Source organism: Thunnus albacares, chromosome 2 (assembly GCF_914725855.1).
Source record: "Thunnus albacares chromosome 2, fThuAlb1.1, whole genome shotgun sequence".
In the NCBI taxonomy this organism is placed as follows: Eukaryota; Metazoa; Chordata; class Actinopteri; order Scombriformes; family Scombridae; genus Thunnus; species Thunnus albacares.
This window is the reverse complement of record NC_058107.1, coordinates 3,511,609-3,529,978: the sequence shown is the minus strand read 5'-3', so window position 1 is coordinate 3,529,978 and position 18,370 is coordinate 3,511,609. Positions and strand designations below refer to the sequence as shown.

The window sequence follows — 18,370 nt, the reverse complement described above, 5'->3', positions numbered from 1 at the left end:
AGCTCAACACACTGAAACTTAAGAAAACACATGCAAATAGAGAAAACATCAAATTAAGTGGCCACAGTTTGTGACTCATGACATCAGTGAAGTTGGCTATTCGTCAGTGGTATTGGAAAATTATCTAAAATGTAAGTGGGGTTTTTTTGGTTTATTTTAATATTGTGATCGCATGTCCAGACATTTACATCACTTTTAAGTTTCACGTTTCTGTTGTGTTGTCTATAATGTGTTGTGTTATCTGAATTTGCAGTTTGTTTTCTAAATACTGCACATGTGTTATCACATTTATGAGGATGTTTTCTTAATTTGCTTGTGTTTTGACTATTTGTATGTGTTTTCTTAAGTTGCAGTACATTGAGCTCTCAGGGCCACCGTACTTAAAGGATAAGGCTGGCGATTATTATTACATTTTTCTTTTTGTCAAAAAATCTCATGTGCAGAGTCAAACCAACAATGAACTGATCTGCTAACAAAATGATAAAAAAAAACATCAATGGGCCACACTAATGCACTGAGTGACATGTTCCTGTTGTTTCCATGTTTCATTATATTGAGCTCATACTATCGCTCTAGGTGGTATAGTAATAAGAAATCCTGTCATGATAAGTCTAGATACACCAAAGCAGACTCAGAATGGCTAAGCTATATGTGGTCTTGAAAGCGCACATAGTACATCTGTATTGTAGGTACAGGGCACATGCATTTTCTCCTGATACATGCAATATTTTATTCTAGTGGCCAAACATTTCTTCAAAGTTGACCAGCTGTTTTATCTGCTCACTCTGCATTGAGTGGCGTCTCCACAGCATCTTCTTGGCTTTCAAGTCCCTTGGGAAAATAGGTGCACATGGTAGAATAGGCTTTGACCCTGTAAGAACACCATTCAGTGTTTTGCTACTTCCACTCAAAGGGTAGGAAGCACTAGAGCTGACACCAATATCTGGTATAGGAGCATGGGGATTCAGAGGAGGGAGATATCCAGGCCGAGTGTGGGCAATATGATCCAGAAGAAGGGCCCCTGAGCCTCTTCTTTCCAGCCCGACAGCACCTCGTCTCTGAACAGAGCTCTCCAGGGACTCTCTAGAGCCTGAAAGAGTGGAGGATCTGCTGTTGAGTAGTTTGTGCCTTTCTGGTCCTGCTCCAGCTCCACCACCATTCTTGGAGCTGTTGTTGCGGCTACCAAACTGTGGTAACTGAGAGTCTGAACTGTAGTGGTCAAAACCAATGTCCCGCCGACGGACCACATTTTGCAGACTGGAAACATTTAATTGTCTAAGACAGTCTGATGAATCTTCATCTGCAGGACTGGATTCATGGGGAAAGCAAAGATTGTCATCTTGATGCAAGTTTGGGTGTGAAGCCGAATGCAGTGAACTTGCTGCACTGTCATATGACATCTTTCTACCAAAGCCTCTTCTTCCACCTCCACCCCTATTTTCATTACCTGACAGGTTCTCAAGTGCTTTCAGGAGCCCTGTTGCATCTTTGACATCAATGCTGTGGTGGCGTGAAACAGCTGGAGATCTTCCATGGAAGGCAAGACCATTGACTCTGAAGGACAGCTCCTCCTCAGGCGTGATTTCCACCAGCTCCTCTGTCAGAGAGGAGGCCTGGTTCTGCTGGAGCAGCAGGGAAGGACTTTTGGACCATTGCTCCGAGTGTAGCCTCTGGAGATTAAGTCGCTTATCCACACTAGGAACACGTAAAGGACTAGGGTGTTGAATTGGAGAACCTGGTCGAGATGTGACTAGGCCGGGTCCTGAGCCTAAACACTGGGGATTCCTGAGGCCAAGAAGAGGACTACCAGGTTGGGGAGAAGCACTTGCTGAAGACCCCTGTGGAGGAGTTCGTAGCTGGATTTCATATGGAGACATGCAACAAGATGTTGGGGTGTAATGCAAACGTTCTTCAAGATCAGGAGGTGGAGGGACATTGAGGTACTGCTTCGTCATCTGGTGGCCGGATGGCAGTTTGTTGGTGGTGATGATGATAACCTCCTTACCCTTCGCTTTACAGGCATCCAGGAGGACCCTGAGGACATCCCTGTTGCCTGAATTGACTGCGTAAACCAGTGCTGATAAGCCGACATGATCCTCCAGAGTTGGATCTGCGCCACTACTCAGCAGGAGTGACAGGATTTCAGCTCCAGTCTGTTCTAGGCATGCATGCATCAGAGCAGTTTTCCCTGTCTTGTCTTGGATGTTTGGATCAGCACCATTTTCCAGAAGATACCTATTGCAAGTAAAGATGGAAATTGCTTAAGTGGAAGCTAGTAGCCCTTTACATAAATTCATGCATTCAATAATCAATAGCATTCATGTATTTTGATAGTACATACCGAATCATCTTGTGTTTAGGTACGCTCTGTGAATCTGTATGGTGTGTCTTGCAGGCCACCATTAGTGGTGTCTCCCCATGTTCATTACTCTCATTTATGTAGGCCCCTCCCTCTAGCAGCAGCCGAGTCAGACGCAGACGACTCAAATAGACAGCCTTCAGCAGAGAATTGCCATCTGTTCGCACCTCTGTTGACTCATCCATTGTAACGATCTTGGCTACTTCTAATTCACTTTAAGTGTCTTTGATGAAGGATAATCACTTGTTTGTTCAAAGGTGCATACAGCCCAGTGCCTGCAATAAAGAAAGAGGAACACTAAGTTCTCAGGTGTAGTCCATCTACTGGGCAGCCATTGCAGCTACAAAGTGAGGGTTCTCAACCATTTGTACGTCACAGAACTTCAGATAAACTGCAAACTCCGTTTGTTTGACACACATCATTTTTGGTCTCTGATTACTGAGTCCTCCAAACCCAAATTTACAGTACCAGTCAAAGGTGTGGACACACTTTCTCATTCAAGGGAATGGGAAGGTCCAAAATTTTGACTGGTACTACATATATATATATATATATATATATATATATATATATATATATATATATATATATATATATATATATATACACACACACACATATATATATATATATATATATACACACACACACACACACACACACACACACACACACACACACACATATATATATATATATATAAAATAATAATAAACATAAAATAATAATAAAGCGTGAAGCATTCGGAGATGTTGAATTGCTAACTAATAAGCATTAGCATGGCGTACACAAGATTACAAGTGTGGTGTTTTTCCATTACCAAGACTTAACAACCCATAAACTTGAGTTTCCCATAGCCTGAATCTTTGAGAATTTGTAGAGAAAAGGCAATCTTGGAACCCACTGGCTATCTTGCTGATGACAATTTAACCTCTGGGGGCAATGGCCAATATTTTGGGGGTTCCTGTGTAGCCACTAGATATCCTGATAACAGATAACAGATATCCAGGCCAAAACTTCCTCTTCTGTGCACCGGTCGTTGATTGCAGTCTGATGAGCAACTTGAGACAATCCAGACGACATTTCGGCTAATCTCTATAAACAGATACAGACGGGTAACAAATTAAAGGAAAAATTGGTAAAGGTCTGAATGCTTGACCCCTACAGGGAGGGGATCTGGTGGCTCTGTTATGCTTTGGGGGACATTTTGCTGGCATGATTTGGGTCCACTCGTCCCCTTAGAGGGAAGGGTCACTGTAAATCAATACGAAGTTGTTCTGAGTCATCACCTTTATCCTATGATGAAACATTTCTATCCTGATGGGAGTGGTCTCTTCCAGGATGACAATGCCCCACGAGGGATCACTGAATGGTTTAATGAGTATGAAAATTATGTGTTCAATTGGGTTGAGATCTGGTGACTGTGAAAGTCACAGCATATGATTCACATCATTTTCATAGTCATCAAACCATCCTTAAAATCCTGGAACTTTTCTACAAAGAGGGTGGAGGACAGTGGAAACAAAAGCAGAACCCAGGACAATGGCTAGAGGTTCAGCTACAGGTCAGTAAGTCCTGTTAATGGAAAAACAACACAAACTTAACAACAGGTGTATGTTGTGAGCTCACTCATTGCATAGATTTGTTGTTGGGACAGTTCATAGCACATTGAAATAATGCAAACTATTATCTGCCTGGCAGGAAGGAGAAATGCATTTTAAGAGATCTCAAAATCTATGACATGCTTTGAGGAATGGTCAGCAGTAATGTAAAATATACACAATTTCTCATAAAAGAGTAAAATCATAGAAAAACACTAATGGTCCTTGAAACCAATATTCTGATAAGTGTCAGTGTTGGTGAGAGGCCACTTGAGAGGCCACTTGTGACAACTGTTCAACTTTTCAATCGCAGTTCTGTTTGGCATATGTTGTCATGACATTTCTCTTTGGATGCTACATAATTTTGAGTGCTTATGACTGATGCAGCAGCACCTATCTGGCATCTTTGTAACTCTGGAAGAAGCCTTATGTTGCCTTGAATTCTCATATTTATTGTCCGACGTCTGAGGCTGACACATACATGTGTATACATTTACTTAGTGCTTCAACTTCAAAAGACTCCTTAATATAGTTGCCTCTGCAAATGGGATTCACAGTAAATAATGTTACACAATACCACCATTTAAAAAACCCAAACACTCCATCTGCTGTTGTGTTGTTTGTAGAGAGGATGTGAATCAATGGAAATCAGACATTTAGAGGACACAGCTTTTGCTCCTTCCTCCTTCCAGCTTCAAACATAAAGGACATAATCGGTTAGTCATCCTCTCCTGGACTGCCTGTATTCACTTCTGCAGCCTATTGTGTGTGTGGCCTTGTGTTTCTGAAACTGTGACTGATGACTTATTTTAACTGCGTAGGTATGTGTGTCTGTGCGTGTGTCAGTGGGGTGTAAAGCATGTACGTAAATACAGTTGAGGACAAATTATATAAAGAACTGACAGTGTTGTAATATACTTTTCAGTGTTCAGTACTGCGACACATACTGTACCTTTATTTCAGTTCATTATTTGACTGCATCCTTGCCCAATGAGAGACCTACTTATTCCATCAAATAGCTGTCTCATCCCCTCACATCTGTTTGATGCTAAGTGTGGGTGCATTACAGGGGGCTGTGGGGCTGCAGGAGCTCAGACTACAGGATAACTACAAGAAAAAGACTAGTTGTGTCAGAATTTCTTGGCCTTCTCTCGCCAATTTTGACAATTTCCACAACATGTTTCATGACGTTTGCCAATAACAGCACAGAGTGCTCTTCAACTGTTAACATGGAGAAGAGAAAGAGGAATGATGTCTCATTTCATTTTGGGTCAGGAGCATTTTACCAAATGAACATGATAATAATGTCACATGTGTGACTTCTGCACACGTCTGCTACACACACACACATTCACCCTCTTTCTACCTTCTGGGAAGGAAAAAGAGCTCATCTTCACCATCCTACAACCATAGATACTTCCAGCTTCACTTTCCCTCAGAAAACCCTGATTGCATACAGAAACATTTGTTGTTGTCACACAAGGAGAGAAAGACAGTAAGCTATGATTGTTTGGGGTCCAACGTGTAGCCTGCAATATCTCTCCAAATATTGTGTAGTCTAATCCCAACATTAGGCCACCACACAAGCCATAACTTGTGCTGAAGCTATAATTAGAAGAATTCAAATATCAACCAAATATTTTCGTAAGTCCAGCTATTTTACTTCCAAGCCATTTTCAAAAATAATGTTCAAACAAACTACATTTTTCTCCCCCTCCCTCCTTCTCCTTTCTCGTTTTCTGGTCACCTGCAATCTTGTGACACTGATGTGAGGTGGAATTTAGAACTGAGCGCTGAGGCTTCCTCTTGATCTACTGTGGCTTGGTTTTTCCTGCTTTTGCATGTCGCTTCGGATAGAAGTGTCTGCCCAATGAACAAATGTAAAATGAGGGGTTTGTCATGTGAATACCACCTTTCACATTGATTGGTCCAGTTTCAATGAAAATACAGTACTTGAGTAAATGTACTTAGCTACTTCCCATGACTAGGACTTGAAGATTTACAGTATAAAACAAAACCTGCATTACAAACTGGATTGGAGCTTGACCCACATGAGGGACTAAAAGTCACAGATTTTGACCATTCTTATTAAAATCATGGTCTTGTGAGTCCCCAACTTTATGGAAGCACAATGCTGAAAAACTGGAGTACCCCTTTATTCGTTTGTACAATGCTGTAACTGTTCATTTGGGCTATAATGTATGTGTGACAAGCAGAAGGTTTTAACCTCAGTTAGCAGCCTTTTTCTGCAGAGTGACATTCAAACCCCCGTCTGTGCCTCTTTGAGGGGTCAGACCTGGCCTTCAACCAGCACCAGCACAGACAGAATAGCTAATGATAGAGGCAGCAGAGAAAATGTCATTCCTTAACATTTTATCACTTGGCATGTAAAAGCCAGGCATTTTTTTCTCCATTCCATGCTCTAAAGTTGTAATTCAGATTATGACAGTCTTTGTCAAATACTGTTGCTTTACATGTATGTGCATATATTCATGAGTGTGTTAAGAGCTACTTACAGATGTACTCATGTGGAAGGCTATAATGTCTAACACAAGAAATCTATTTAGTCAGAGGGAGGACTGGAATATGTTCTCCTCCCACTGTATCAATTCATCACAGAAGCACAGTTCAAATATGATTCAATAGGGATGAAAATGTTTTTCTTAACAGCACAGAAATAATTCTCCAAGGACTATTAATCAAAATCTTTTGCTGCTTGTCTTTGAGACCATAAACATATTCTGAATGTGCTCTTAAGACCATGATTATGTCATATATGTGTCTTTATCATTTATATAGGATGCTGACTCTTACATGTTTACACTAAAGAACACAGTAAGACATCCACATTGGTAATGTTTCATAGCATAACCACTGTAAATATGATAGACTATGCTGAGGATATAAGAAATAACAGATTGTAATATCCCCACTTAAAGAAAAGTTATGGCACAAACAATGCGATAACAAACTATGACTGGCTTTTTTCAAAACACAAGGAAGTAATACTCAACTATACACTACACATTAATTAGTCTGTTTGCAAACCTACCTTAACGCATTTCATTCTTGACTGTGAAAGATGTTCAAACTGCAGGGCTCCTTCACTTGATAGGTCACTCTCAGCATACGGACTCAGGAGAAACCAGTAGGGAGAGCAGACATCCATGCAGGGGAGTGACTGATGAAAGGAGGGAGTGAAGACTAATATACGTCAGATGAAAGTGAAAGGCCAGCCTATGGCAGTCAAGCAGCAGAAAGCACACAGCCAATGACAGCTCATCCTATTGTGAGGAGCCACAGTACAGACAGTGGTCTTTGGTAAAGCATTTGCGGAGGTAAGACTGATTTCTTTTCACCTTCAGGTATTCAGACTGTCGATGTGTGGAATGACAATAGTGCTGCCGACGTCACCGGAAAGTTCAAGGCTGCAGACGGATTTATTTTGGTGAAGATTGCACAACAGAGTGCTTCACTTGCTTCATGGACGTATTACCATATTCAGCAATCGATGGAGAAAGGCTGACAAAATAAGATGTTAGATTTTCTAGCTTGTAAATCTGGTAACGCAGAACAAGCTTTTAAAAGACATGTCCACCCTGAGGTCTTTGTCTATTCTGTGAATATCTAAACCTGATGATGTCTGTCTGTGTAATAAGAGTCATTATGATGAAATGTACTGTTCTGGTGAACTATTCTTTCCCTCAACCTGATTCATCTGCTTCAGTGAGCGATTTCCCTCATTTCTATGCTCCTATGAAATTCCAGAGAAGGGGTTGAACTTGATGCATTATATGATGCACTCAGCTCTACGGTTAAGGCATCAGTATGCTTTAAACAAACTAGAGGTCATAGGACACGTCGTCTGACCACATCTGAAGGCAAAAGTGTTCATACCTTTTTCAAATAGCCACATTGGAAAGCGGGGCGAGAACCCCCATCTCCCCCATCTCTCTCCAACTACTCTGTAAGTCCATGTTGTCTCAGTGTGATGAATCATTCTTTCACACTTCATGTCTCCTCAAAGGCAATCTTTCTTTTTTTTCTTTACATTTTATGAAAAAAACATAAGACCAAACACAGACAACATAAATACACAACACAAGAACAGTATGTCACAGGTTACAGACAAAAAGATGTAAATTCTGTATATTTGCTTATAATATTATATTATAATATATTGCATCACAAATCCTTCTTGACAGGACGTCTATGGGTTCCTATTCATTGTACTGGCTTTGTATCTTCTACCAGTGCAAATCACTTCTTAACTAAATGTCTCTTATTTATATAGTCCTTTATAAGTGTCCATGGTCCATGTAAGCCATTATCTATGTAAACATCATTATGAGTTCTATAAAATCCTTCAGCCAGTAACTCAAACAAAAACAATTTGATTTCTTTACTTTACAATTCATGAGAATGATCCTTTTCACAGAAAGGAATGCCAATGCTATCAGGCATTGTGTTAATGCAGATTCATGCCATCCACTTTAATGGCCAACAAACACAGTAATACATTCACATTTAATATTGAATATAATATATTTTGAACTCTTACCCCAAATGTCCTCATAACTTGGCAATGCCATATCATATGTATCAAAGATGCTCTCTCTCCACAGCTTTGCCTCAAAGACATTCTTGGTGTTGCACTTGATTGTTCACATGGGAAGTGACAGCAGCCAACTTTCATACCTTCACACACCTGGCCAGTCTCTGCAGGAAGTGCAGGGAAAGATGAACCCACTAGAGGGCCATGGGGGCAACAATTAGCTGTGGACTCTTGCTGACTTTCTCATCACACATTCTGTATGTGCTCTATTGCCTTCAAGTGCCATAATGTACATACCAGCCCCAGGTGTGTCAGATTAGTTTGTTTTTTTACAGGTATAATGTAAGAGCCATATTCATTCAAATAAGAAGTGTTTTAACATCAGTCTCATTAACAAGACAAGACCTCAACATTTTTTAACAATTGCTGCTTGAAGGTGCTTAACATTTCTGTTGATAGTGTCATTGAGTGCTGCTTCTTTTCAAACAAATTTGCACTTAGTGACATATTTAGCTCCTGTGAGTCTTTAAAGAAAAGCAAGTGCTTTCAATTGTTGAGAGCAAAAGACTGCCAACAAATGTTTTTAGATGTTGTGAGGATAAGAGTCTACCTCTTTGTTTTAAGTATATGTAGTATAATGGGTTTAAATGACATGGTGTAGATAAATATCACCACTGTAATAGGCCAAACCTGTGGCCTTGACGCCTGTAGTTTTCAATGTGGAGCCACCAGTATCCAGTGTGACTTGCATAGTGGTCTTCTTTTAGTCTAACCCATGGACGGTATATCAACCCATTGAAAAGCAACTGCAGGAGCATTCAAGTCCATAACATGGTTGGTATCATAGGTCATTTATTAAGTTAATTGGGGGACTTTCTTGTAAAGAACATCTTTGAAAACTGTGCCTTTTCCATACTGACAATAATAACTATTTCCACAACAAACATCTCTTGGGTCATCTGAGCCAGGTGTCTAATTGAGGATTTGTTAAGCAACTACAAGTCTGACAATATTTTGACATATTCAACCTTTTTGTAGCAGAACGATTCTCCTAAATTCAATATAGGAATAAAGTGTTGAAAAAAACTGCAGATATTTCAAATATCCCTTCATGTACTATGGATGTGTAGTCTTATAGGAGAGGCTTTCAGACACTATTTAAATGACTTTATTGACTAAATGCATACAAAGATTGTGTAGATAATCTTGGGCACCTCAATCTCCATGCAGAAATATTTATGTGTAATGGGGGTCAATCTTCTCTGACTATCTACTACACAATTTATAACACCCCCGTTGAATCTCTTTTATATCGCTGATAGTAACAGCCAACAGGCTCTGCGTTGTGTTTTGATGGTAGACTAACGGCTGACAGTTAGCTAGGTGACTCTAATGCAGAGACACTGACAGCTCTGATGTCGATTCAATGAGTGGTTGATTGCTTAGAAACACTTCAGGATGTGGGAGATACAAGTCTGGTCTCAGTAAAACTATTCAGTAAAAAAATAAAATCATAATTAAAGGAAACTTATAATACTAATGAATCATTTCTGTAGCCAAGCTCAATAACCATTAACTGACATATTATAGGGCCAACAGTCTAACCTTGAGCAGGATCACGTTACACAGAGACACTACTGATATAGATGGATCAGTACACATTAATCATCACTTTGGATGTCAATATAGTTACAGTTAGTAATATAGTCTCTCTCAAATTGGCTTTACATTAATATTTACAGGTTTTCATTTTACAGTCACACACTCACTTGGGGGATGCAAGCCCAGTCTGACTTGTTCTCCCAGTGATGGGCTTTACAGCTGCATCGTTACCTTGGATACTGTGTAGCCTAGTATTAAATATGAAATATAAAATAACAGAAAAATAACGTAAAAATATTACAAGAACACAAATATGTACACTTTACAACCAAGAAATAAAGATAAAATTACCGACCAAATTAAATGATATATTACGAGATTTTTTTATTAGACATAGCTCAAATTATGTGTTTAATGTAACATGCAGGAGATGTTACATATGTTTACTGGTATAAATCATGGCTTTACTGGATTTGGAATATATTCTAAGGTTTGTTCTGGTTTTAGGATCTCTTGCAACTTGATAGAATGCAGTAGATGAGCTGAGAAACTTAGTCAGACTGCTAATCCCTAAAATGTCTTTAGTCTGGGTTTCAGTCCCACAGTTCTGTTCCTTTGGTCCACATTAAACAGAAGGCCCATTGCCATCTTTAGTTCATGTTTAGTTGGGGTGGGGGAATCTAAACATCAATGTCTGACACCAAGTTCAAAGTCTTGGAACTGCATTTTGAAGGCTTTCTTAATGTTGTCTGCTGGATATAGGCATCAGTTGAAACTGTACTGAAGTTTATCCATTACAAATAACTGGCAGATGTACTGACAGCGTTTCTGCAGTGTTTACCAAATTAAATTTGACTTTTTAAAAACATTTTTAATACCATTTAGAATGTAATTCAATACCTGTGTCATGGTCAGACCGCTCAAAGAATGACAGAAAACCAGTAGGGACAATACACCTGACAACATTTTTTATCATATTTCTGGCAGTAATTTCCAGACGTATATAATAATTCTTAGTAATACAATTTATCAATTAGTGTGACCTGGACCCAGATAAGTGGCAGGAAATGGATGGATGGATCAGTTAACCAATAACAACATAATTATTGCTAAAACTGACACTTAACCACAGATGGGGGATGACCTTTCCAGCTACTGTAGCTGCAGTAGTGACGGTGTTTGCTGCAGGTCTGATGGTGCTGACTGAAACTCCACAAAACAGGGTTAAACAGCAAAATCCACTCTCGCACCAGTCTCACTTGTTTATATTGTCCAAGGAAACACAAAGAGGAAATTTGATGCTAAAAAGACTGTAAATGTGGCAGATATCCACTTGATGTGACTAACTCAGACTGCTGAGGCCTCATATAAGCTTCACATCAACTTTTAAATGCTTTTTGATTTTTGCCCCAGCACTTAGACTGAAAGCATATTTGAAGGGGATCTTTTAATAGTCAGTACAATCAGGAGGAATGATTACAGTGAAAATAATTACTGCTACTGTAGTAGGGATTTGCAGAGGGCCCAGTATTTGTATTTGTATCTGTATTTGTTGAGGCAGCAAAATTATTTGTATTTGTATTCGAATAAAAGTGGGAAGGGGGCTAAAATTACCGTTTTGTTTTCATTACGCTTTTAAATTTTAGAAAGTGTCAGTAGCTCCAGGAGTGATGTTCATATCAGGATGTGCGTCATGCAGCAGGTGGATGTGACTCCCCTCGTGGAGACCTGCTGATAGACGTAACAGCGGAGCAGAGCAGAGACACTGAGAGAGATGTAACCGACCTGCATGCTAGTATTTGACTTTTTTTTTCTTCCCGAAAACAAATAATTTAAAAAATATTTGTATGAAACAAATATTCGTAAGAAACCCACTATTTGTGCTTTGTCGAATAACGTATTTGTATTCTGGGACACCCATATACTGTAGGCATCTTTATGTCTGAAATCAGTGTTTATTTCAACTCTGGAGAAAAAATACAACTTGTTATTACACCTTCACACTGTACAAGTTAGTTTTTTAAAAAAATCACTTCAAGTCCTGTATTTACATTGTTCTGGTGCCCATTTACACAATCACAAAGATTTCATTTTCTACTTCACATCATTGCTCGATGCTCTCGTAGACTTGGAATCTGTACTGGATACCGTTCTCCTCCTGCAGTTCCTGTGGCACTCCTGGGAACCTGTAGGAGAAACCAGCCATCTTGTTAATGTTAAAAGGTTTTAAGGGCAGTCTCACACCTTGAGGGATGTTATTGAAAAAGAAATTTGGTGAATTTTAAATATGTTTGTATTTGCATTCAAAAAAGCTGCAGGGAAAATGAGGCTTTATGATGAAGTAAATCAGATTTAAGGCTTCTACTTCATTAAAACTTGGGTCTTATTTTCCCCTTGTTTGGAAAGAAAACAAATGCAAACAATAAAGTTACGACCCAAACTGATATCTGATATATCATATCATATATGTAATCTGTGTTCCCAGATCTCAGCAGTTTACTTGGTAGGTACAATATTACCATAACTGAAATGATGGCCAAAACTACAAAAGATTGAAGTTATAATAAACCTGATTATCCTTTATAAGGAGCACAACAATGAGTAGAATATGCATGCTGGTCTTACTCTGGCAGTAGACGATATTTGTCCAGGCTGATTTCAGGGAGGAATGTGTCACACTCAAACTGCTTCAGGATTTGTGTGACGAAGAGTCTCCTAGTCCCCGGGCTCTCCATCAACTCCTGGGTAGCCCACAGGAACCAAACATAATTACAAAAAGAAGAACGGTGAGTGAATGCAAAAGTATGTTATTTCAGCTCATGACCCATTACTGACAGTTGCAACCAGTCTCACAGGAAAATTGAATATTATTGGTTAGTATTTGCCATTGTCAATCTCAATACATCAAGACTTGTGTTCTATGTTGTACCTTGTATAGAGAGCTGCCTCCTATAACCCAGACCTGGTCAGCCCGGTCCGCTAGCTCAGTGTCAAGCAGCCTGAGAGCTGAGCTGAAATCTGCAGCCAGGTGGTGGGCTCCTGCAGGGGGCTCTCTGGAAAACAACCAACACTCAACATCAGCTGTTTCCTACAACAGTGTAACACTGATACAAACCAACATCTTGCTTTATCACAACATTTTAGGCTGCATTCACACATCATCTGAATGGAGGGGCAGTCAATCAGATGTAATTAAAAAGACAATTACATCTGATTGACAAGAGCCGTGACACTGTTTACATAAAAGTTGGTAAACTCTTCAAGTAAAGGCGTGGACTGCCCGTCCACCTCAAGGTGTAATTATCAGTCTTTACAGCTTGAGCACCTGGTGTGGAAGTTAGTATGCACACAGACTATCTCAGTGGGCTTTTCAGTGCAGTACAGTGCATGTGTCAACCTGTCCCTTTATTTCATGACGAAATATACCAAAATAATAAAGGAAAAGGAGGGAACGACACCACACAAATACTTTGAATATAAAGGGGGGAAGAGGACTAAGTGCTGAGTGTAAGGGATTGATGGATCGTCCGAATGGAGTCGGCCTGTTTACGCCAAACGGCAACAACCAAGGCTTCATATTGAAGCCAATGTGGAAGTACCTTATAGTGCAATACCACTGACAGTTGCTAGGTGCTGACTCCAATAGACTCCCATTCAAAAAGCGTTGATTTCTCTCATGAAATACTAAGTCAATACATTTTTCAAACCAGTCATTATGGTCTTAATCGCTGAATCTCGGGTCTCTAATAAGTGTGCTGGTGGTCATTTTGGAAATTTTTGCTCCATTATTAAGATTTGAAGACTTATAGTAGCTTTGATGTCTGCCGTGTGGGTGTCCAGCCCTCTCACAGAGCAACCACAGCTTACATTAACACATAAATGTAAGTTCAAAGCAACACAATGTGAACTTTTTTGAAGCTTCCCTATTCGGCAAAACGCAGGTATTTTTGTATTTCAGCTGTCATGCTTTCAGATATTTCTGCTCACTTGTAAGATTAAGTTGACTGGAAAGTCCTCCTTCCCAACAAATGGAGGTATAGCACTCCATGGTTTTATAGAAATGTGATTGACTCAACAGATGTTGAGATCATTTCAAATCCACAATTACCTCTATTTGCTGTTTAAATCAAATGTTTGATTGTGGAGTTGTCAACAATGTAAACAATGAAGTCTAAATGTAGCACTAGTGTAGCCGACTCACCTGGAGGTTATGTAGCCTCATTGAAATTGTGCTCCTTGAAATGTTTCAGCAGATTAAAGAGAGACTGACAAACACAGGTATCATCTATATATCTCTCTATCTCTCTCGGCTGAAAATATTGGTACCCTTCCACCTTTTTAAAAAAAACAACAACTTTTTTTTTGTGTCTCCAACAACTTCTGAGAAAAATATCTGGCTCTTTAGCTGCTAAATGCTCCACTAGGTGCACCTGTTAGTCTCTGACTGTGTGTGTCTGCTATTTGGTGCTGAGCAGGTAGTGTATAGTAGGTTTATTAGAGCTTTCTTACTGAAAAGTCATTGGTGATGAGTGCACTGAACCGAAACTGTATATTTATGAGCCAAATAACCATGACAATGAGCTGAAAGGAGCTAAAAAGCTAAAAAAGATAATCCTCTACGGGTTTGTCACTATGAGTGACACATTACACACATTATTATAAAAATATCCATTAGTGCAGCTTTAAAATGTCAAAAATACCATGTACTGTATGTTCATGCCTAAATTCTTGCAATCTTTTTGAAAAGATCTATTCAAAGATGCAGAGAGACTTTTTGGTCTATACCATTTCTAACATAAGGGATGGGAGCAGTCTCTTTCAATGCCTCATCAGTTACCAATGGTAACGGTGATGATCAACATGATGCCAAAACAGTAGACATGCATTTGATTGTCCACCAATAAAACAGCCTGTTTGTAAGTATCATCAGAGGATGCTGGGGTGAAAGTGTCTCATTCAGCTACATTATCTACAGCGCTCTATTCTTTTTACTACATCTCTTGCATGCTCCGTTTCTTATCAGATGTGAATGCTATCGACTAAGAATGTAACTAATGAATTACAGTTAACAACTTTTAAAAATGAACACAGGATTAACCTCTACACTCAGCACTTGAAGTTGAAATGTCTTGGGTGTCAGAGAATGACAAAAAAAAGAAAGTGGTGAAGCTGTGAATTAGTCAGCTACAGTAGATTTGATGACCAGCAGGAAATACTCTTTTGCAGAGTATTTGATCTGCTGGAGCTTTGACAGTCACTAGAAGCACATTCTATCCTTTGTAAAAGTTTGGTAGCTGCATTGTCGTTGAGCTAGCGGCTCTGCTACGAGAGGTGTGTGTGTGTCTGTGACGGAGTGTCAGTATGTAGCTGTAGCTTTTGTTGTCTATCATCAGAGGCACAAACTGAGGCTACAGTGTTGTGATATTTATACTGGGTCCGCTGGACTATATGCATTATGAAATGACAATTGTGCATCTCCATTGAAAAAAAAACCAAACAACTGTATTCAGATTTCATCTACCTGGGCGGGCCACACAAGTAGAACTTATGTATGGGAAACACTGGCATTAACTGGTTGGTGACATACTTGAGCTCCCTGCTGAGGACGATGTTGATCCTGTTATTCAAAGGTCTGTTCTTCTCTGGGATGGAAAACCACGTCTTCCTGCCCATGATGACCACATTCTGCTTTCCTGTAGGACAGTAAGAGCAGATCAACACCTAACACACACCAGCTGACATACAACCATGAACATACTAAGGATATGGAAGTCTGAACTTTAAATATTGAGACAGTTGGAATCTTTTCCTGTAAATGTAAACAAACAGTGTTTTCTTCTTTACTCCAAATATTAATTTCTTAAATTCATCCCAACATGTTTGAGCCTGAATCTGATCTGAAAAATGTGTGAGTGAATATCAACGTTTCATTATCAGCGCCTCAAAACTAAACTCATGATCCAGTTAATGCTGAATAAACCTCAACTCTGACAACAAATGTAAAACCTCAGTTATCTCCACTTACAAGAAATGGAAGAGGACTGAATGACCAAAAATACAATACTAGAGTCATCTTTCAAACAGCATGTATACTATGTTCTTACTTATGTAGTACTCTCTCGCTAATATAGAAGCTGATATGCGAGGTAAAACATTTTCTGATCCATCCTGCCCAGTAGCTCCAAAAGTGAAGGAGACACACTGTAAAATAGTGACAAGTATTCATCCAGTCAGTGGAACTGATTCTTCAAGCTTTTTGTTACGCTAAAGCTTTTTGTTTCATGCTGTACTAAAAGGTTTTTGTTTGACATACAAAGCTGAATTTAATAAAATTCCAAATTTAATTTGAATGATATTCTCATATAAAAACAAACATAGTCAATTTAATAATTGAATTTTGAATGTGGACAAATACAAACTCCACTGTTGCAAATGGTGGGATGTTTTTCTTCAGTCACACTTTTCATAAGTCCAAAGTCAGTTTCTTACAACTTTTGTTGTCATGGCAATAGTTAACCTTTTATAACCACACGTCCCTTGCTGTAACTTCTATCTGCTTTGTACTGATGACACTTGCTTATTCCTGCTGACGTCATGGTCTACAACTTTTCCATTATAGTGCATATTCTTATTTCTCAGCTCACTTCATGGTATCATGTTCTTAGTACAACCATTGGAATATAATAACGTTACCAAACATGTTCATCTGTGAGAGACAAATCAAACTTTGACTGTTTGACTTTAACAGACATACGTTACCTTCCACAGATGACGTCGCTGTCATCTTTCGGAAATGTTTGAATTCGTTACTATAAAAGAAGAACATATTAACTTACATCAATTGAAGACAAAACTGATAGATTAGCAGTGCTCCACCAGCGTTGCCAAATGTACGATAAATACCGTATTTGTGTAATAATTTGCCCTCTGGACGATGTACGGTCAATAACGCCAAAAGTCCCGTTATGTTCGATAATTTGACCATTTTGTGACTATTTCTATTTGTGCAGGGCAACCTGTACTAATACTAATGCTGCCTTCCAGTGCAGTGGGAAATTAAAATCTTACAGTGCAGAGGAAAGATGCAATTGGACAGTAGCCTAGATGTCTTGAGAAACATGTAGTAAACATCACACAGTCTAAATAGTTTCGAACATGCCTGATTTTTCTCCGATATGTCTCCTTTGATAAGATATTTTACATTAGTAAATTCGAAATGTTTTTTGAGTCGCATTTGTGACCACGAATCTTCAAAGTGGAACGCAGCACGTGTTTTCTGAAATTACACACTTATGCCTATTTGTTCCCTTCGTTATAACTCGGGTACGATCATTTTGAGCCTCTGGTACTATACTTATATACTTCTGGTACTATACTTATATACTATAACACTGTGCTCCGCTGCTGAACCTCGCATTCATGCTTTTTATAGTTTCCACATGAACTCAATGAATCAAACCGTCTGTAAACAGGACTTACCTGAGTCTGACTGGATGCCAGGGCAGGTTTCCACTCTTGCCGATGCCCAGGTCAGGACACACTGCCACGATACCGTTCAGGATGCGGGACATTGCGACAATTGAACAATCCTCTAGACTTCTGTTGTGTTTGATGTCCTGGCACCTTCCCGCCAGCCTCTTCTTCTTCTTCAGGTGTCACGTCGTTACGTTACTGCCATCTAGTGGCGGTTAAATAACTCCTTCAATGTCGATTTATTTCTAAAGGAGAAAACCCTAACCCTAACTACTAAAAATCACAGTATACATTCTCCTCTGGTCATAGTTAGGATTTTTGAGAGAAACTCAGGTCATAGGTCGAATGAAGTCCTGGCTGAGTTCTGCAGTAAACCATGGCTTGTTGTTGTACTTGACCTGGGTCCTTGTGGGGATGCAATACTGCATCTGCATACTCATCCTGATCAGCTGATGTCCCAAAACGTCCCAGTCAGTGCAGTCCAGGCAGGACTGTAGATTTTCAGTGGCCTCTCATCTTTTCACAATTCTCACTACAGGCTTTGCATATTTAGGGCCCGAGCCCAAAGGGTGAGTTTTGTATTTCATGTTTGTTTGTTTCTTTCTTTATTAGGGCCTGAGCGCCAGAAAGAAAACACACAGACAAGTTATTTGGGTTTTTATAAATGTTTATATGTTTTAAGTAATGTTGAAACTGTGTAATATTAACTGTGGGTACTTCACAGCTGCACTCACAGAGAGGGAAAAGCAGAAAACCATCAAAGGTGGTATGATCGCAGTT

General features: G+C 39.4%; 2 protein-coding genes across 2 annotated transcripts; both read right to left on the bottom strand.

Annotated features, from left to right (window-relative positions):
- Positions 1-525: 525 nt before the first annotated feature.
- Positions 526-2,645, bottom strand: ankrd34bb (ankyrin repeat domain 34Bb). The gene is made up of 2 exons (XM_044337470.1): positions 2,342-2,645; positions 526-2,235 (listed from the first exon to the last, which is right to left on the bottom strand). The coding sequence occupies exons 1-2, from the start codon at positions 2,542-2,544 to the stop codon at positions 735-737; spliced, it is 1,704 nt and encodes a 567-aa protein (XP_044193405.1). The 5' UTR covers positions 2,545-2,645; the 3' UTR covers positions 526-734.
- Positions 2,646-12,052: 9,407 nt separating this feature from the next.
- Positions 12,053-17,773, bottom strand: dhfr (dihydrofolate reductase). The gene is made up of 6 exons (XM_044363294.1): positions 17,597-17,773; positions 16,877-16,926; positions 15,705-15,810; positions 13,047-13,170; positions 12,743-12,858; positions 12,053-12,303 (listed from the first exon to the last, which is right to left on the bottom strand). The coding sequence occupies exons 1-6, from the start codon at positions 17,686-17,688 to the stop codon at positions 12,222-12,224; spliced, it is 570 nt and encodes a 189-aa protein (XP_044219229.1). The 5' UTR covers positions 17,689-17,773; the 3' UTR covers positions 12,053-12,221.
- Positions 17,774-18,370: the final 597 nt, after the last annotated feature.